The following is a 22,084-nucleotide window of genomic DNA, read 5'->3' on the forward strand; positions in this document are numbered from 1 at the left end:
GAAATAAGTGTTCAATACACACTTCTTACACCCCTATGAGAAGACTCCTCTCCCGAGTGCTAAGAGGCATACAAAATTACACCAAACACGGACACTGCTCTTAATGAGCTTGCAATCCACTAGCAACAATGGTAAAACAAGGCGGAATATGATAAGTCCTAGAAGTACGAAGTTCCCAGGGGAAGTAAAGATGATGTGTATTCATCTATGTGGATGGAGGAGATGATCAGAGAAACATTACGCAGTGGCTTTTGAACTGGCCCTTCATGACATCTGCACTTTTTGAAGTGGCGAGAAAGACGTCTTTGCGGAGGAGGTGAAGGTGGGACTGAGGGTGACTTTGGGGAATGGGGAGTGGTTGAAGCCAAAAATTTCTGTGTTCACTTATTTTGATGTTTCATTGTGAAAGAAACGAGAGAGAGAGAGAGAGAGAGGAGGAAAAGAGGGAGAGAGGGAAAGGAAATGAGGAAAAATAAGGATTGATTAGCATTACGTTTGTGAGGAGGTACAGTGAAGGGAAGGCTGAAGGGGTCTGGGCACTAGATGAGGATGGACCGAGGACGGGACACATGGGGAAGCTGAGGGCAACGGTCCAGGGAGAGGCAGGAGAGTCCCAAACAGGGCAGTGGCAGGGTACATGTGGATGTGACAGAACCTAGATACTGTCTTTAAACTTATTAATGATGGGCAAGTCCTCAAAATAATACAGCATATTCATTGACAATAACCAATGTAAAGTTTTTTTCTCTGTAAATTTGTATGCTTTCCACTCGACAACTGTTTTCAGTAATAGTGGCATGTCTGCCTCTCAGCAGTCACAGCCCTGTGACATCAGCAAACATGTGCCACCTTCGTTAATCCCTGATCTATTTCCAGTTGGCTCTAGCAATTACCTCATGCCCTGAAACTAAAGAAGTTTAAGAATCTTTATTTGTGCTCAATGGCACAAGATGACAATCATTCAAGAAGAGAAAGACAAACAAGCCACTTTTACTGAAAACGAAATCTCCTTTTAAAAAAATTACTGAAAGAGAAAAATTCTGACAGGCCACATCTTATAATTTATGTGCCAAAATAGCTTTGTAAAGGTAGTTGTTTAGAACTCAGAATCCAGTTTGCCATAAAAACAATGTAATAAATCGTTCCTAACTAATTTCACAAAAGCATATTTAATCCATACTGAAGTGAGGCTGTTTGCATTTATCATAAAAAAGGAATATTGCTGCAATACTGGCAATGAAACAAAATACAACTGCATATGAAATAATTTTTAAAAAATTATTTTCAATGTGAGGTAAAATTGTTTTACCTCTCTCTGATTAGCAAATATTTATAAGCCATTTCCTGTGTGCAAAGAACCGTACTGAGAATTCAGAAAGGTATATGGCTGGTCCCTGCCTTCAATTCGTTTACAAAAGATCTGCTGGAGGATGGGGGGCCCAACACAGCGCCTTCCAGACAGCACGGGTGCAGCGGATGAGGGCATCAGTATCAGCATTAGTATCAGCAAAGAGAAACTCCTGTGGAGACTCCTGGACCCTATAAGGTACATAATCTTCAGGCTATCCACAGTATGAGAAGGGAAATGAACAAGCAAAGACAGAAAGAAGGTGGTGAATTATTCCTGACGTAACTGGAAAAAAATGAAAACAATCAGCTTAAGGAATGGGGCTAAGGAAGATTTATACGTGAAGAAAAAAGGCTGCCTGAGGGTCAGTTCGTGGAAATGTGAGCAGTGAACAACAGAGGAGCAGGGGAAGAGGAGACTGTGAGGGACAGTGCGTCAGGCAGCTCCCGGCAGCAGAAGAGGAGGATGGACGGTGCCAGGAGGGACAGAGCGGTCTCTGGTCATTTGAAAGAGGATATTCTCACAATCCATTATATAGTTTTTCGTAAACTTAAATATTAGGTACACACTCCCTCTCTCACTTTTCAAGGTTGATAAAGTCAACAAATTATCTTTCACATCTAGATTGACTCAATGAGCAGTAATGCGATATACAAGCAGTGGGTATAGGAAAGAGGAAGGGGCGAAAGTATTGGTCATATATATTATCTAGAAAGAACAGAAAACTCTCTAAGTGCCCGCTGTGAACTCACGCTTTCACATCCTGGTGGCAAGCTTGGATGCCTCTAAGGAACACCTGTCAACCTGTTCCACAGCCCTTCAGGCCCGTAGTGGTCAGAGCCCTCTCAGTGGGGTTGGGTGGAAGGACTTGGTGCCTCCTTTCCCTGCCTCCCCCTCTAACCTGGGGCGAGTCTGTGTAGGGTGCCATCAGAGACGCAGCTTCACAAGATCCTGGGAGGAGGAGGCGAGCAGGGTGTGGAGCAATCTGACCCTGGAGCAGCGGTTCCTCAGCCTGGCTTGGCAAGGAGGACTGAGGTGACCTTTAATGATGCAGACTCCCAGCCTACCTCAGAGATCCTGATCGGCAGGCCTGGTGTGGGCTAGAAATCTGAATACCAGTGGAGTGGGGATCTATGGCTGTTAGAATCGCAGTGTACAGTAAATGTTTACCTGTCTGTCTCGCTACTGGGTTGTGAGCCTCTTGAGAACGAAGGCCTTGTCTTTTCATCTTTGTGGTGTTAGTAGCCAGCAGAGAGCATGACGTTGCTTACTGCTACTGAGCAAAACAATAAATTGCCATCTTGCTGTTTTTAAATCTTAGACTGTACTTCCTACCTAGGCATCTGAGTGTAATTTAGTAGCACCAAATATATAATTGCAATGTCAAATTTTCTCCTAAAAAGTGTCCTCAGTAAATAGCAAAGGTATCCTCTATTATTTAAGAATCTATGATACCCTGTCCTTGATGAGATGCTATCCTTGTTAAGTTTGAAAAGAACCTTGGAAATAATGAAACATTATCTTTCCCAAATCATTAGTTTAGCATTCCACAGCCTTTAAGATCATCATCAGTGAAAGCTCTCTTACATGACCACCCTGTTGTGTGGCACTGCGCAGCCATTCACCAGGCACATGGAGTGATTCACACAATTTAACAAGGTAGGTAAACTCAAATTTTGTGTGTGAGGAAGACTTGCCCTGAGCGAACATCTGTTGTCAATTGCCAATCTTTTTTTTTTGGCTTGAGGAAGATTAGCCCTGAGCTAACATCCGTGCCAATCCTCCTCTATTCTTGTATGTGGGATGCCTTCACAGCATGGCTGATGAGTGGAGCAGGTCCGTACCCAGGATCTGAACCTGTGAACCTGGGCCACCGAAGTGGAGCATGTGGAACTTTAACCACTCGGCCACAGGGGCGGCCCCTAAATTCAAATGGTTTTTAAGCTCATAGTGCATCATTTGCTTCTTGGTTTCCTCCTCTATTTCATTAAGCAGCCAAGACAAAATGTAAGGTATTAAACTCCCAAACTGTAAAAATGTGTTCAGATTTAAGTAACATAAGCAAAGGTCAACAAAATTATTGGTCATCTCAAACCTATACTGATTCAATAAGACCTATATTTTGGTTACGACACCCTAAGTTACATTTTAGTAGACTCTAGGCATCCTGAGTGTTTTAGCATTTTTTTCTGACTACCCATAACAAGCTTTTATATTGCAGAAATCATACTGACTTGTTCCCTCCCAGCCACGTATGTATCTGAATGGTGGGTGTGTGGCTTACGACATGCCTTTGCAGGCGCTGTTCTTATTTTTTAAAAGAATTCTCTCTCAACAATTATATAAAGCGACACATTGAAAAAAATCTCTGAGAAATTCCCTGCAGCATTCAAGACCAGCCAGATATTCTGATCCAGTGGTTCACACTAAATCCTTACGGAGATTATAATTCAAATCAAAACTCCTCCACAAATCAATCAGACTTTAGTTACTTGAGACATGAAAGAGAGAAAGTAAAAGCAGACATATTCAAGAGTTCCTGAAAACGATGGTATCAAGCATCTCAAAGAAAAACCTGAAGTGGTTCTAGAGAAAGGACTCTGGAAAATCTGGACGATGATGGCTCAGTGAAAGACTCCTATTCTAGGGTATACAGTCATGTGCCACATAACGATGTTTCCGTCAACGACAGACTGTGTATACTATGGTGGTCTTATAAGATTAGTACCACAGAGCCTAAGTGGGTAGTTAGCTATACCATCTAGGTTTGTGTAAGTATACTGGATGATGTTCGCACAATGACGAAATTGCCTAATGATGCATTTCTCAGAATGTATCCCCCCTGTTGACACGTGACTGTAGAAGCCTTTGTCTTGTTGGCCAAAAGAAAAGTCTTTGAACTGGGGAGTGAGGAGTAGGTAAGGTGTTTTCAGGGTAAAATTCAGTGTCTTTATTTTATTTTGGTAGAATACATGATTAAGTATTCCTTTTTCACACTTAACCCTTCTTATCTGCTATTAATTAACGTCTTGATATGCTTTATGTCTCTAGTGACATTTCCTCAAAAGTCCTGTGTTGGCAATTAACTGCATACTTTGCATCAGGAAGATTAACAGGCTTCTAATTAAGGAGAATGAACTTAAGATTATGACAACTGTTAGTCAAAAAATTGGATGAGGGGCTGGTCCAGTGGCACAGTGGTTAAGTTCGCATGTTCTGCTTCGGCGGCCCGGGGTTCGCTGGTTCGGATCCCAGGTACAGACCTACGCACCGCTTGTCAAGCCATGCTGTAGCAGGCATCCCACATACAAAGTAGAGGAAGAAGGGCACGGATGTTAGCTCAGGGCCAGTCTTCCTCAGAAAAAGAGGAGGATTGGCGGCAGATGTTAGCTCAGGGCTAACCTTCTTCTTAAAAAAAATGGATGAGCTATTGTCAGAGGCAGATCCAACTTTTTCTAAATTGTCAAGTGACACTCAGAGTAAGTGCTATGAAAAACAAACACATGAGCTAAAGTGGAACTTAAAGAGTGTTTCCATTGGTTCCCACCAAATGCAGATGACAGATCTAACTGTTAATTGCAGACACACTTAACTGCTGGCCCAAGATCAAAACCAACGTACTATTCTCGCATTCTTGCACTTTTCTGTTAGTGATATTATGTCAAAATAAAAGATAAAAAATAAAAAAAAATTAAGAGGACAATTTGGATGGAGGAAAAAAGATCACATAATTGATGGTAAATATGGCCTGGAGAGAAATTGTAAAAATTACTACAGAGCTTGACTAAGAGTCTATAGCTTATGCGTGAGTAAGTACTGTCTTTAAAAACCCTGCCATCCTTTTTGTCTGTCTCTTTGAAACCCACTGAGCTAAAGATTTTTCTCATAAAGAGCTACCTCCTATTTAGGCTGATTCACCATGCCCTTCCGTTTGTCTAAACTACTGTTTCTCACCACTGACAAATCTACCAGCAGCGACAACCACTGTATGACTTGTTCTTTGGTATATTCCTTAAGTGATTCTTTTGTCCTCATTATAGTCCTGGACAGGTCAACCACTGGAACCTACCACACACATAACCCCACGATCCCTTCTATATAAACTGCCATACAGGAACAGCTGACAGGACCAGAGATTGGAACATGACCCAAGAGCAGTTGATCCATAAACTGGCCAGAGGCCTCTGAGCTGGTCTCGCATAAATCTTCTCATAGGAACGATACTATCTAACTGGGCCTCTCTTGAGAGTGTTTGAAATGGACACAAGAGGGAGAGCTGAATGAGTCTAAAAGACCCACAAACACACAAAAAAAATCAGTGACACAGAAAGTATCTGCATCACAACAATGGAAGAGCAAGTTTGAAGATGAATGCACTTCTGATGCTGAAGTGGGAATGAGACAATATAGCTTCTATTTTATATCTACTTTGAACAAACTCCCATCCCCCAAATTATGTTTCAGTCACCAAACGATGCAGCTTTTGTGATCCTGCGTACTCAAGCAGACATGGCTTAAGGCCTACTTCGGGAAACTTGAGCTAGTCTCATCCTAACATTAAAAAGCCTCTACACTTATTCCCCCTGTAGCATTCACTACTTCATCCTGGAGCAGAATCGTGTTTGGGCTGACTGCTCAAGGTTCCTAGGATGCAGGAGCCTGATGATGATGATGATGATGATGATGATGATAATGGGCCATAGTCACTTCTCACAATTTCAAAATCTAAAAAGCTCTGAAAAAGCAAGTTTTTCATAGTTAATTTGGCAGCAAAATCTGACCTAAATCGATGTGAGTCTTTATCCCATCTAGTGTGAAGTTTCCTAAGTTGCACCACAAAATAATTAAAGTGTTTGATTACAGGGTGCTGCCTCAGACACTGCCAGGAGGTTTCATAACCAGCCAACAGCTGAAATTGTTCGTCAGGGCTGAGTTTGTGGGCCAGCCCAGGGGCACCTTAAAGCTTATTCATTTACTCATTGGATGCTAGAATTCCTTACATACACATTTTCTAGTCTAAACCTGAAGATCTCAGTGACCCTGTAGGCAGCCTACTTGATCTCAAGGCAGCTCTAATCACTGAGAAGTCTTCCCAATGCTGATTCTAAACATGCTTCCCTGGACCTTCCAGCCATTGGATTCTAAAGGACACAGCACAAGTCTAATTCCATTTCTGTATCCGAGCCCTTCAAAATAATTGTAGAAAATTATCTCTCCAATTACTTTTTCTAGAAATGGTTCAAGGAAAACATGGGTAATGTTTTTAAAACACACAGCAAAAGTTGGTATTATGAGTTAAAAAGAAAGAGGTTTCCATAGGATAATGACAGCTGCTTGTAGCCAAACCTCTCAATGTATCCTCCAGACACTTTGTGGATAAACAAGGAGAGCAAATAAACCCATAAAACAAACTAAAAGATAATTGAGAGTGAGAGAGAATCCTACGAAATTCAGTTTACATGTAAGTAGATAGACAAAGCGAATCTAGAGCCCAGACAGGAATGGAAAGATCAGTAGAGCCTCAGTGAAAAGGAGGAGAGAGCTGTGGGTCCCTTATGATGTTGGAATATAGACAAAGTCACCCCTGGAAGGAGAGAGTCCCACACGGACTGGGGAAATACTGAGACCCCATAAATCAAGGCAGTGACTTCTGGGGAATAGAAAGAGGGACCTGAAAGTTCCTGGGACCCCAGGCAGCAGTCTTGGGTAGGGTCCTGGAGTAGACGGAGGTGACCGACAAGGGCAGGAGTCCCTTGGAGTCCTGGTGATCAGGGGAAGGAGACAAGCAGTGGACATTAAAGATCCTATGAAACAACTGAGAAATACAAAATCAAAAGACACATCAACCATCCCCCTTAAACCTTAGAAAAAACACTATCTATTAAGTAAAATGCACTCAGCTGAGATTACTCTGAACTAAAAGCTGGTAGACCACCCAAACTTCTGACTATCACCTTACTAGAATAACTATTATTAATGATTCAGAAAAAGATAAGACACTTCAAAATGAATGGAAATAACATCCACATAAAACTACTACAAGAATGAAAATACCTGATGAAACTCCTATCCCACTTCCTCCCCCCAAAAACCCCATAAAGCGGAAGAAATCTGTATATAATATCCTCACTTGAATTAAATATCCTTAAATATTTGCATATGTGAAAAACCACTCCAAATCAGAAATTCAAAAACTCAGAACAGAAAAGTATGAAAAAGAGGAACACGTAAATCCAGAGATGATTCAGGGAAGAAAACGGGGAGAGGGAGGGAGACAAAATAATTTCAGAAACGAACATTCAAATCTGAGGTGCCAAAGAGAGAACAGAAAGGAGTGAAAGTACAATAAAGGGAGCTAAGCAGAGGAACAAAAATGCCAAAAGTATAAAAGAAAAAAAATGGTTGCTAGAGAATCTAAGCAAGGAAGACCTAACATACATGTAATTAGAATTTCTGAAAAATAAAAACAAAGAACAGAATATATAATGCAAGAAAAATTTCCAGAAAGAAAAGAAGACTTCTACATTTCAAAGGGCTCTCTAACATCTAGAAAAACTGACCAAGGATAATCAACTGAGACATAGCCTAATAAGAATATTATACTTAAAACACAAAGAAAAAAATCCTTTTGGGCCTTCAGGCAAGAAGACTAAATTACCTACAAGGCGAAGGGCATCAGAATGGCATCAGATTTGTCAACGGCAATGTACAAGGCAAGACTGAAAGAAAGTGTAAAGCTAATGCTTTATAAAACCAGCCAAGCTGTCCATCAAGCATCAAAGCGATGAAAAATAGTTTGAAACACGCACAAATTCAGTACAGTGTTTAGGAGCCCTTCCCAAGCACTTCCCAAGGAATCTGTTAGAGGATGAGCTTCATTCAACTAAGAGATGAAGGCGCCGCTCTGGCAAGAGGACTGATGGTGAGCACTGAACACACTTAACTTCAGATCTAAGACCAAAACAAAGGAAAGGATAAAAGTGGGAGAAGAGCATGTAAGCGCTATTTGTCCTGACAAAGTATACATAATACAACCACTAATAGTAAAGAGAAGGGAGAAAGGGGAAAGTAGAACAAGCCATTGATTACCACACGGGTAACAGACCAGAGTCAAACAGCATTATTTAAATCTCCCAAGTGAAGATGAAGGGGGCTGCCGGCACTATAAAAGGTATTTTTAAAGGTAAGTCCTAGAGCAGGTGTTGTGAAACTACAGGTAGCCCTCAGGTGACATCCAGCTCACCACCTGTTTTTGTAAATAGTTTCATTGGAACACAGCCACGCCCGCTCATTTACATATTGTCTATGGCTTCTTTTGTTCTGTCCTCATCACAGACACACTGATGCAATCATATTGTCTATATCGGCAGAGGTGAGTAGTTGCAATGGAGACTGTACGGCCCACAAAGCCTAAAATACTTACTCTCTGGACCTTTATAGAAAAAGTTTGCCAACCCCTAATGTATAACAAAAATGTAAACCTTCCTAAATGCCAAACACATAGAAAAAGAAACATAGTAAATTTTTAATAATGAGACAGTTGACACGAAGCATATTGGTAATACCAACAAACGTAAATGTGCTTAACTCATATATGAAATGAAAAAGATTTTCAGGTTATTTGTAAAGCAAAGTAAAATAAAATAAAACGGTGTCTATGCTGTATACAAGAGAACAAACTGAAATAAAAAGGCTAAACATAAAGGAAAGAGAAAAGATATATTAGGAAATGCAAATAATATGAAATCAGGAGCTGTGATCTTGAGAACAGGCAAGGTAAAATTCAGGCCACAAAGCATTGAGAGAAAGAGGCGCAAATGCCAACAACGCCACAGCAACCACCTTCATAAAGCAGAAACTACGAGAAATGAGAAGGGAAACCAACAGATACACAACTTTAACACACCACTCTCAGTCTAAGACACATCAAACATGCAAAAGGTAAGTAAAGATACAGAAGACCTAAACAATATTATTGATAAGGTACAGTTTATGAGTGTGTGTTTATGTGTGTGTGTGTGTTACATTCTGATTATAGAGAATATAAGTTTTCAAGCATTCACGGGCCAGTCATGAAATTGTCCTTATATTAGTCCACAAAGAAAAAACCTCATGAAGTTCCTTAAAGTAGAAATAATACAAACAAAATTCTCTGACCACAACGCAATAAAACTAGAAATTAGTAACCATGTCAAAAAACAAATAAATAAAAAAGGTCCTTCTACCTGATGATTTTGGGGGCCAGACTGGTGGCGTAGCAGTTAAGTTTGTGCACTCGGCTTCAGTGGCCCAGGGTTTGCAGGTTTGGATCCCAGGCACGGACCTACACACCGCTCATTAAGCCATGTTGTGGCAGCTGTGCCACATATAAAATAGAGGAAGATGGCTATGGTTGTTAGCTCAGGGCAATCTTTCTCAGTGAAAAGATGATTAGCAGCACATGTCAGCTCAGGGCTAATCTTCCTCAAAAAAAAAAACTAGTCTTTAAAACAACTCTTGGGAGAAAGGAGATGTACAAACCAAAATTGCAGAATTTCTAAAAAATATATGAAGAAATGATAATGAGAACACTACATATAATAATTATGGGATAACACTGAAGTAGTGTCAAAGAGCATATACACTATGCTATGTTTTGCCTAAGAAAGAGGGGAGATGCATACACGTGTACACACACACACCCCACCCCCTCTGTGTGTTTCTGCTTATTTTTGCAAAAAAAGAAACATAGGAAGGATAAATCAGAAACCAATGAAAAAGGTATCTGTAAGGGATAGGAGGCAACAGAAGGGAAGGAGTAGAGATACGAGTGTGATTTCTTTGGTGTATCTTTTTACATAGTTATGACTTTTGAAACGTTTTACAAATTCAGAAAATAAAATTAAATCAAAAAGATTGAAAAAAGCAAACTCTAAAACTGAACACAAATGTAAGTTTAAAAACTTTTTTCCTAACCGTATACCAAATCAATAATAAGACCACAAAAAGAAAATAATTAGTTCAAATAACCTTTTGGAGTTTAGGTCAGCACTCTGACCATATATAACCTGAGTGGAATATATTCTAAACATAAAAAGAACTGCAAAGGAGGCTTGAATACTACTCAGTTTTTTTTGTGGTTGTTGTTACTAGCAATGCTGTGGGTCTCATAATTTTGAAATTATTCTGGAGACTCAAATGAGTTCAGAAACACAAGGAGTCCTGTGAATACCTTCATATACATGTGAAATAAAATACTTTTGGACAGTCATAAGTATCTTCTCACCCTGGCCTAAGAGGATATGGACTAGAAAACACAGTCTTAAAAAAAGTACATAAATAGTTGCATAACAATGTGAATGTACTTAACACTATTGAACCGTATGCTTAAAAACGGTTAAGACGGTAAGTTTCATGTTATGTTCATTTCACCATATGGCAAGCACTGAGCCAGGACATTGACATATATCAGTTCTAAGTTGAGAACCTCCCTGGAAGAAGGATATTGTTATCTTCATTACACAGATGAGTGAACTGAGGCTCCGAGATGACAATTATCTCACACAAGATCAGAAAGTAGTAACAGAGGCTAGAAGTGATTCTGGGTCTCTCTGACCCCAAAGCTTATTCTCTTCCCATCATAACCACACTGACTTTTCAACAATTTAGCAGTTTACAATTAACTGTACTAACTGTTAATGGATATTAACAATTTAGTTTTGCTTTATTTTATTTTTACACTAGTAAATGTACATTTAATTAATTTTTTTTTATTGAGGTAGCAGTGGTTTATAATGGAAATAGAACAAAGAATCTTAAAATTTATATGGAACAACAGACTGAATAGCTAAAGCAATCCTGAGGGAAAAAAAGCTGTAGTAATCAAAACAGCATGCTTTATTTTAAAAGAAGGAATATTCACTGCTTTTGATATTATTGGATATTTGCTGTTACTAATTAGTGATGGTCTCAGTTGTAAGTAATTTTACCGAGATTTCACAAAGAAGAAAATAATTTCGGAGGAAAAGTGTTTGGTCTCTTGGACAGCAACATGCCCTTCCTGCGGGTTCTTGTTTCAGGCCACATCCTGGGTGTGGAAAACACGGAGCTAACCACTCAAGGTAGAAGAGATTCAAATCCAAGTTGTATGCCTGCTGTTTATAAATAAAATTAAAATTTTTGAAGTGTGTAAGAAATGTGAAGTTTGGCTGAAATACATTTTCAGCCCAGCATGCATTAGAAACGTTATGTTCAGAAGCAAAAGCACCTACGACTAGATGCTTATCAGCATGTGGTGGCCTTGTCACCCTCGGAATAGGCTGGAAGTCGACTGTTAACGTAAGTTCAGAGACCACAGAGACCAAGCTCTGTCGTTACAAGGTACTTAAAAAACATCTTCACAAAATTGACCAAGAAACCCTTTCAAGATGGAGAAATAAAAGGAGCAAATCACTGGATAACATTACATAATAATACAGTTATGCAATGTTTAGGAACTGTGTCTTTAAAAATGCATGATAAAAATAAATGGTATAAATGTCTTTATGAATCCAGAAATAGTTATCTTGGGGAGGGGGAAAAATCGGAATGCCACTAACATCCACACCTTACAGTCAATGGACAAGACCTAGTTTAATGATAATACCTAGAGGGGCACAAAGATCCTATAATTCCTGGAATGCAGTAAATTACAGTATTTTTTTAAATGAAATATATATGCTAAAATGTTTTGCAAAGTAAAAACTCTTACATAAATATAAAGGAGCTGGAAGGCTAATATACTGGTTGTGATCCATGCCACAGTTCAAAGAAACATCAAACCCTGGATAGCGGCCAAGACAAATGAGAAATATTTGAAAAATTTTATCTTGAAAAGATAATTATACAAATGTCTACCATAATAATAACCATGATATCAATGCCTGCTATGGTGCAATGGTCTAAAAAGCAAGCCCTTGAGAAAAGTCCATTAAATCAAAGCATTCAAAGTGCTTCTCAGGCAAAACTCCTTTCCATACATATTATACATTTGATGAATGGTTTAAATGAGAAACAATGAAAAACTGACTGTTACTATGAGAAGCAAAATAAAGTTCAAATCTCTGGTCTCCTAGCACTACTTTCTCCTTTCTCAATAGACAAAAAATCCAATCTGAAAATTATTCTTTAAAATTATTTCCTTTGGAAGATGTCACTCCAATTTAAAAAAGGGTTTCACTGACAATAAACGTATCCTCTCCCCAGGCACTGTGACCCTTTCCAGCCCCTTCCCATCTATCCTTAGCTGGTGTCTTACTAGGTAAGTCCACCACCAGGGGCAAAGCTTGGGCTGTGAACCTGTACCTGTTTAGACATTGTTACCAGTCAGGGAGGAGATAAGTACAGAAAGAGTTAAGTGTTTACAAACTTCAATAGCAATTTGACAGAATAATTTCATGTCTTTTGCACCTAAAAATAAAGTATATGGGTTTATCAATTTTTTTAATTAAGGATTATTGTGGTATAATTTATGTACAGTAAAATTTAACATTTTTAGGTGCCCCTCTGCAGTCAATTCCCTCCCCTGACCCCAAACCCCTGGCAACCACTGATCTGATTTCTCTGCTTATAATTTTGCCTTTTTTAGAATTTCATGTAAATGGAATCATAAACTATGTAGTCTTTTGTGCCTGGTATCTTTCATTTCACATAGTGCTTTGAAGATTCAGTCGTGTTGTTGCATGTATCAATAGTTTGTTCCTTTATATTGCTAGTAGTATTCCATTGCATGAACGTATCAAAATGTATTTATCCACTCACCAGTTGATGGATTTCTGGGTTGCTTTCAACTTGGGTGATTATGAATAGAGTTGCTATAAGCATTTATGTAGAGGTCATTTTTTGTAAATGGATATCCAAGTGTTCTACCACCATTTTTTGAAACGAGTATCCTTTCTCCATTGAATTACCTTGGCACCATTCTGAAAAATCCATTAACTTTCTATCTGTGGGTCTATTTCTGGACCTGTATTCTCTTCCATTGACCTATATCTATCCTTACACCAATGCTACACTGTCTCGATTACTGTAGCTTTATAGTAAATTATGAAGTAAATTAAGTCTTCTAAATTTTTCTTTTTCAAAGTCATCTTGGCTTTTCTATTTCCTGTGCTTTTCTATATAAAATTTAAAATCAGCTTGTCAATTTCTGCCAAAAAGTCTGTTGGGCTGTTGATTGGAATTGCACTGATTCTATAGATCACTTTGGAGAGAAGTTACATCTTAATATTAAGTCTTCTGATCAATGAAACTTGGTAGCTCTCCATTTATTTAGGTCCTTTAGTTTCATCAATATTTTGCAATTTTTATCATAAAATCTAGAACATTTTGCTAGATTTATCCCCAAATATTTTATGTGTTTGGATACTATTATAAGCGATATATTTTACTTCAATGTCAGCTGTTCACTGCTAGCAAACAGAAATACAATTGGTGTTAATACAGTGACCTTGTATCCTACGACTTCTTAGTTTACTAGCTTATTAGCTCTAACACCTTTTCAGTGATTCTGAGATTTTCTATGTAGACGATCATGTAGACAGTTTTAACTTCTTCCTTCTCAAACTGAATGTTTTTTCTTTCTTTCTCTTGCCTTACTAAACTGATCAGGACTTCCTGTACAACACTGATTAGAAGTGGTAAGCCTGGACATCCCTGACTTGCTCCCAATCTTAAATGGAAACTATTCGATCTTTCACCATTAAACAGAAGATGTTTCTTGTGCATTTTTCACAGATGCCATTTAAACAGGCGGAAGGACTTCTCTTCTGGTTTGCCGAGAATTTTTACCATTAATGGGTGTTTATCTTTGTCTGATAATTTTCCCGCATCTATTGGGATATGTTTTTTCTTTTTATTCTGTTAACATTGTGAATTACAATGATTGATTTCAAATGTTACACCAACTTTGTATTCCTGGGATGAGCCCCACTTGGTTATAATGTATATCCTTTTAATATACTGCTGGATTTAACTCACTAAATTATTGTTAAGAATTTTCGTGTCTCTGTTCATGGGGGATGTCAGTTCGTAGTTTTACTTTCCTGTGATATCTTGCTCAGGTTTTGGCGTCTCCAAGGAATATTTTCCCTTCCTTTTATTTTTAACTTACCTGTGTGTTTAATTTAGTCAGTTTCTTGAGGGCAGCATTTAGCTGGGTCTTGCTTTTGTATCTAGTCTTACAATTTCTTTTAATTGTTTACATGGTTTATTATTAATATAATTATTGATATGCTTGAATTTAAATCTCTCATTTTGCCAATTGCATTCTATTTGTCCTGTCTATTCTTTGCTCCCTTTTCTCCTTTTCCTGCCTTCTTTTAGATTTTTTTTAATGATTCCATTTTATCTCTATAACTGGCTTTTTAATCGGGCCACTTTTACTTTCTAGTAGTTGTTTCAGAGTTTATTAACTTATCATAGTCAACCGTCAAATATTACACCCCCTCATGTAGAGTGTAAGGCCATCACAGGCGATCCAGGTATTAGCAGTGGTTCACCTTTAGCCTCAGTGCCCCACTTCAAATTCTTTCAGTGTCGAGCTGCCCCTTGTGCCTAGTGTGGGGTTGTAGCGCGGGGCTGGAAGATGATTCTCAGCATTTCTGTTCTGCTTCAGCAGTCACTCACACCTGCACCACAGAGGGGCTCTCTTTCACACTCCTGCGCCTCTCCCAGTGGCAGTGCTGTTGCCTGCTATTCAGTGGCTTATTTGGGGGCCAGGTTGGTTCTTGGTCTCCTGGTCTTAGGCAGGGTCTGTGTGCCCACTCTTGGAGGGACGGGCTGGAGAGTCGTAAGCCTTTCTATCCCTCCCACTTGTGTCAGCTAGACCCTGCCAGGTATCTGTGGTGGTTCTCACGTGGGAGGGGTTTTTCTGTCCCTTTCCAGTGGTACAGACCTCTGCTTTGTGATGGCTCAGGGTCCGGGACCTAAGGGCATTTCTCACCCTCCCTTGGGGGGAAGACGGCTTTTGCTAATACCCTTCTCCTTCTCCGGATGCAGCACTCTGCCTGGCTCCTGCAGAGGGAAGGAAGATTCCTCGACCTTCTCCTGACGCAGAAGGGCGTGTTTGCCTCTACCCATCCCCCAGAGACCCTGGGGATGAGAGCACTATTGCCCTGTCCCCAGGGATTTAAGGCTTCTGCTTCAGAGGAGAACTGTGTCTGGGGAGGCAGCAGTGTTTCTCACCTGTTCCCCAGCAGCAATCACTTCTCAGGCCTACGTGAGAGATGCGGGCAGGGGAGGGTCTCTCCAGTCTTTTGCCCTGCCCAACTTCTCTTGTGACAACCTGGTGGAGGTCCGTGGAGAAGGGTTTGCAAGTGAGAACTCCCCTGGTGTGGAGCTCCCAGTTATTCTAAATTGATATGTGAGCCCACACTTGGACTTCAGGGAATTTAAAAAAATTTCGTTCTTTCTTCTGATTTGCTTCTATGGCAGCCATGTCTTCCTCTCATCTCTGTCAAAGGTGAACAGTTTGTGTGCCTCATCTCTCCTTGCAAGGGCTTGTCACACTTTGGAATTAAGTTCCCTTGATTTTCCTGTAAACTTAGCTCTCTGATAAGTTTAAGGAAAGTTATGATTTTTGTGAGCAATCTGGATTTTTCTTGTTAGGATGGGAGTGACATGCTCTTACAGCTTTCTACCTCCCAAGTAGAAGACAAACATAGGCTTATGTTTTGTATGTCTTTGCTTTTTAATTTCATTTTTTAAATAATTCTTATTATATTTTATAAAAATATTGATCTGTGACAGATTGGAAAAAAGCATTGTAAAGTAGTTATAGTTCTGACAAGACTGTCTAACCTGCGGGTGCCACAAGAACATTTCTTTTGGAACTTACGGCTACTTGCGGATAGCACAAAAGGTTCACACTGATTCACACTTAGCAGAGGGTAAGGCAGTAGGGGTGGTTAATAAAATATTTTCACTTCCAAAGGTTTATTAGTAGCCATGTATGATATAGTGCAGCTGACTTTCTCCCTTTCTTAAAGAGATTCACAGCATTTGTCCCAATTCTCCCTGATGTAAGGGTTAATTATTTAGGAATCTTTCAAAATGTCCCAGATTTCCTCTGGAAAAGGCTTATCAAAAGAAACCACAGATTTTACCAACCAGCAAAGGTGCTAACTAAATGGAGACATAATGAGAAGAGAAAGCAGCCTTGAAGCCACTTAGCAAACTATATCTCTAATTTTCCCTGATAAAGAGTTTAGAAGCAATAGTTATTTTAAAGTATGTTTCCGCATTAACACTCTTATTATGGACTTACCACTTTGTTGCTCTTTTGTCTATCTTTCTCAACAAAACAGTGAACACCTAAGGATGGTGTTGTATTCATCTCTGTACTTCTCAGTGTTTAGCACAGTGCCTGCCATATAGCAGCTTGGAATGAACATATATCGAATGAATACACACTGAATGAAACGAATAGACTGCACAATGGTTCTGCCTAGTATTTTCTTAGTATGTTTTTCCTCTGGGCTATATCTTGCTCTTACCTCCCTCTGCCTTCCTTTTTGGTGAGTGTGTATCAATAGATCTCACGTAATCTATATGCACCAGTGTCTGCCTGGCTCCTAAGTACCCGCTACTGTTTGAAGACTCTGCTAGCAGCCCTACCTACCTGATCAGCTGGCCTTGCACCTGTACAGAATCAGGGCTGAGACAGTTCGGCTCTGTCCGTTGTTTGGATGACCTGGCTGGCCTGGTGGTCAGCCTGTGCAGCCAGATAACTTCCCATATCCATCTCAGGGCCTGGGGTGAATGATTTCTATCTGAACCTGCCTATTTTTCCTCTTTATTGATCATGCGTACAGGGACTCATATACCTCAATCCCTGAGCCTCTTTGAGTCACAAAAGTACTTCATCTTATGCTATTATATGTTTTTTAAGTTTTCACATGCTGTGATCACCCTTCCATTATGATATATAAGGAGAATGCCAACGAAAGCAGAAATTATGTTTTTCCGTTTTGAATCTTTAAAAATTCCTAACATAGTATTATGCCTAGAGTAGACACACAATTACTGATCGAGACAATGAGCTGAACCCTGTATTGAAAGCCCTTCATAAGTCCCTTCCATGAATTAAGTCAACTGACATCTATACATTAATTTTCCTAACCACTCATTTCTATTTTCTCACATACCTCCATGGGAAAACTAATGTATGTCTCAAAGGGTGAAAATTTAATACCTAAGAGGACCAAACATACTTCGCAGTTCAATAAGGTTTACATTTTTCCATAATCATATACTAACTAATCTTACTAGTCCCACATATTTTATTTTTTTTAATTTTTTAATTTTTTAATTTTTTTTTTTAAAGATTTTTTTTTCCTTTTTCTCCCCAAAGCCCCCCAGTACATAGTTGTATATTCTTCGTTGTGGGTCCTTCTAGTTGTGGCATTTGGGATGCTGCCTCAGCGTGGTCTGATGAGCAGTGCCATGTCTGCGCCCAGGATTCGAACCAACGAGAAACACTGGGCTGCCTGCAGCGGAGCGCGCGAACTTAACCATTTGGCCATGGGGCCAGTCCCGAGTCCCATATATTTTAAAGAAGAGAAACTCTTACCCAGCCTTAGCAACACTTATGGTTTGTTGCTCCATTGCTTCATGGATACTGGTTCTGTCATGCTCTTTGAGGCTATTAAACTCATCAATACAGCAAAGGCCTGCATCTGCGAGGACTAATGCCCCAGCCTCCAAATTCCATTCTCCGGAGTCTTTTACAGCAGTCACTGTCAGACCTAAGGAAACAAGTGAGCTATGTCAGCGTTTATTTTCAAAAGCATGTCTTATACCTATGAAGGGAAATAAACACCTCTATTTTAAAGGGAAGGACATAGAGTCAGGGTTTTATTTCTAGTCTACAAAGAACGGATAGCATCAGGACAACTACTTCAGGTATCCAGTCACTGGAAGGTCAGGAGATCCTCTGTTCCAAAAATCGAATATGTGTTACAGAGCATTTTGTGGCAATCAGAATTTCCCAAATTTTCTGTCTCTCCTTGGTAGGTTACCTTCACTGAGTGGTCTACACTTTTAGAAGAAGCAAACAGATCTTCAGAGATCTTATGAGAAGTGCTTCTGTACTATATGCTATTTACAGAGAAGGGGCCAAAGACAGAGAAAAGTGATACTATAATCCAGTGATGAAAATGAAAATTTTGCTCCCCATCACAGTGTGAGGGAGAGGAATTCCTTCACATTTCTTATCTGGTTTTGATTCATCCTTTATACCAGTCAATAGCGCAGTGTGATCAAAAGCAAAGGCTCTAGAGTCACCTAGACTTGGATTTGAATCCTGGATCTGTCACTCTGGCAGCCATATTGTAGGCAAGTTTCCTAATATACCCAGGTCTCAGTTTAATCACCTATAAAAGGGGATAACAATGGAAAATATTTCATAGATTCTTGGATATTCAAATAGAATATAAATAAAGCTCTTTAAAAGGTATATGACACATAATGATTATTTATATTGTTGATAAAAATTGATAAACCTCTGGCTAGACTGATCAAGGGAAAAAAAAGAGGAGACACAAGTTACAAATATCAGAAATGAAAAAGGGGACATTACTACAGACCTATAGACATTGAACTAATAATACAGAAATACAATGAACAACTCTATGTCCTAAGTTTGATAACTTAGACAAAATGGTCAAATTCTTTGAAATATGTAAACTGCCAAAGTTTATCTAAATAGGCATAGATAACCTGCACAATCCTATATCTACTTTGAAAATTGACTCTATAGTTAAAAACCTTTCAACACAGAAATTTACAGGTTGGGATGACTTCATGGTGAATTCTACCAAACATTTATTGAACAAATAATACAATTCTAGACAAAATTTTCAAAAATATAGGAAAACAAGGAACACTTCCCAACTCATTTAATGAAGCCAGCATTATGATACTAAAAAGCAGATAAAGATATATTAAAAGAAAACTACAGATCATAAACACAGTTGCAAAAAATAAAAGCAAATCAAACAATACATAAAATGATAACAACATAACTAAGTGGGGTTTAATTTGAAATATAAGGCTAATTGAACATTCAAAACTTAATCAATACAATTCACTATATCAACAAACGAAGGAAGAAAAAGCAAATGACCAACTCAATAGATACAGAAAAAACATTTGACAAAACTCAACAATCATTCATGATAAAAACAACTCTCAGAAAACTAGTAATAGAAGGAACTTCTTCAATCTGTTAAAGGATATTTATAAAAATCCTACAGTAAATATACTTAATGACAAAAGACTGAATGTTTACCCCCATTGCCACCCTCACCCCCAAGATCAGAATAAGGCAAGGAGAGCTGCTCTCACTACTCTTATTCAAAATCATCCTGGAGATTCTAGCTAATGGAATAAGGCAAAAAAAAAAAAAAAAAAAAAAAAGAACAACATACAGATTGAAAAGGAAAAACCAAAATTCTTTATATTTTCAGACAATATGATTATGTAGGAAATTCCAAATAATTTACAGAAAAAGTTACCAGACACAACTAATTAGCAAGTGTAGCAATACTGCACGATACAAGTCAATATGCAAAAATCAATCATATTTCTATATATTAGAAAAAACAACTACAAATTGCAATTTAAAAACAATACATTTATAATAGCACCCCAAAATATGAAATACTTGCATATAAAGATTAAAGATGTGAAAGATCTGTATGCAAAAACTACAAAACATTGATGAAGGAAATCAAAGATGACCTAATCAAATTGAGAGATATTCTATGTTCATGGAATGAACTGAAAAACTCAATATTTTTAAGATGTTTCCCCAAACTACTCTATAATTCTCCCAAAACTGTTCTACAGATCCAATGCAATTCCAAACAGAATCCTAGCAGGATTTGTCTTTTTATAGAAATTGACAGGGTGATTCTAACATTTATATGCAGAAGAGGGCCGGCCCAGTGGCACAGTGCTTAAGTTTGCAAGTTCCACTTTGGCAGCCTGGGGTTCGTGGGTTCAGACCCTGGGCACAGACCTACACACTGCTTATCAAGCCACGCTGTGGCAGCATCCCACATACAAAATAGAGGAAAATTGGGACAGATTTTAGCTTAGGGACAATCTTCCTCACAAAAAAATAATAATAATCTATGTGCAGAAGCAAAGAAAATAGAAGAGTCAAACCAAAAAACAAAGTAGGAGGTCTCACATGACCCGATTTCCAGATTTACAACAATGCCACAGTAATCAATTCAGTGTGGTATGGGAGAAAGGACATAGACAGAACAATGGAATAGAACAGAGTCCAAAAACAGGCTCACACATATATGGTCAAGTAAATTTTGATAAAAATGCAAAAGCAATTCAATGGAGAAAGGATAATCTATTCCATAAATGGTGCTGGAATAACTGGATATCCTTATATCCAGAAAAAAAATCAATCTTGATTCATATCTCGCATCTGATACAAAAATTGACTCATAATGAATTAAAGACCTAAATGAAAAATGTAAAACCTATAGAAGAAAACATAGGAGAAAAAGCTATGTAAGTTCTTCTGGTTTCTGGTCCAGCATTTAAGGAGCTTGGAAGTTGCTGCTCTATCCTAACAACAAGTAAAAACCTGAACAAACTGAAAAATCAACAATACTTCTAAGATCTATCAGAGAAATGAGGTCACAGAACAAACCACTGCCCTCAACATTCGAAAGACAGAAAAGGCAGAGAAGCACAACTTACCAGAGCAGAAACCTTCATGGGAACCAGTACTGGGATAGGAAAACCTGAACTGTAATTGACAAACTGCTGGAGACTCTGAAACTCTGAAAATTAAAAACTCCACAGGAACCCAGCCACAGGAGGGTCCCCACACTTTTGTGAGTTTTACTTCCAGGAGCTCTACTAGGTTCTCACATTGAATATAAACAATTTTTCTCTGACAATGTAAGAAGAGAGATGGAAAGTTTAAGGAAGAATTAAAAAGAAATTCTAGAGACCAAAAACACTGAGAAAGAAATGAATGCCTTTTATGGGCTTATTAGTAGACTGGACATGGCTGAGGAAAGAATGTTTGAGAGCAAGAACAGTCAATAGAAACTTCCAAAACTGAAAAGCAAAGGAAAAAAAGGATGGAAAATAACAGAATAGAATATGTATCCAAGAACTATGGAAGAACCAGAAAAGGTGTAACTACATGTAATGTATGTAATGAGAATACCAGAAGAAGAAAGAGAGAAGGAACAGAGCAATATTTGAAACAATAATGACTGGGCAATTTCCTAAATTAATGTGAGACAACAAACCACAGATCCAGAAAACTCAGAGAACACAGAGAAGGAAAAATGCTAAAAAAACTACACCTAGACATATCATATTTAAACTTCAGAAAATCAAAGATAAAGAAAAAATCTTGAAAGAAGCCAGAGGAATAAAATACCCTACCTATAGGGGAGCAAAGATAAGAATCATATCCAACTTGCCCCAGAATATTTAAATGCAATCTTAAAAATACGTTAATGCAGGGCCGGCCCAGGGGCCGAGTGGTTAAGTTCATGTGCTCTGCTTCGGTGGCCCAGGTTTTTGCCAGTTTGGATCCTGGGTGCGGACATGGCACCACTCATCAGGCCATGCTGGGGCGGCGTCTGGCATGCCGCAACTAGAAGGACCTACACCTAAAAATACACAACTATGTACAAGGGGGCTTTGGGAAGAAAAACAAAAAATAAAAAAATC

The 22,084-nt window shown here is 38.8% G+C and overlaps 1 protein-coding gene across 3 annotated transcripts in view; it reads right to left on the reverse strand.

Moving 5' to 3' along the window:
• The window catches only part of MCM9 (minichromosome maintenance 9 homologous recombination repair factor), an 85,388-nt gene that overhangs the window by 11,335 nt on the left and 51,969 nt on the right, over nt 1–22,084 (reverse strand). For all 3 annotated transcript variants that reach the window (XR_011422629.1, XM_023650980.2, XM_070225467.1), the window contains exon 8: nt 17,937–18,111. Coding sequence is in view for 2 of the 3 variants with exons in the window: in XM_023650980.2 (XP_023506748.2) it covers nt 17,937–18,111 (175 nt within the window). In the remaining variant the exon portion in view is untranslated. The remainder of the gene's footprint in view (nt 1–17,936; nt 18,112–22,084) is intronic.

The sequence above is a fragment of the Equus caballus genome, chromosome 10 (genome assembly GCF_041296265.1).
Source record: "Equus caballus isolate H_3958 breed thoroughbred chromosome 10, TB-T2T, whole genome shotgun sequence".
NCBI lineage: Eukaryota > Metazoa > Chordata > Mammalia > Perissodactyla > Equidae > Equus > Equus caballus.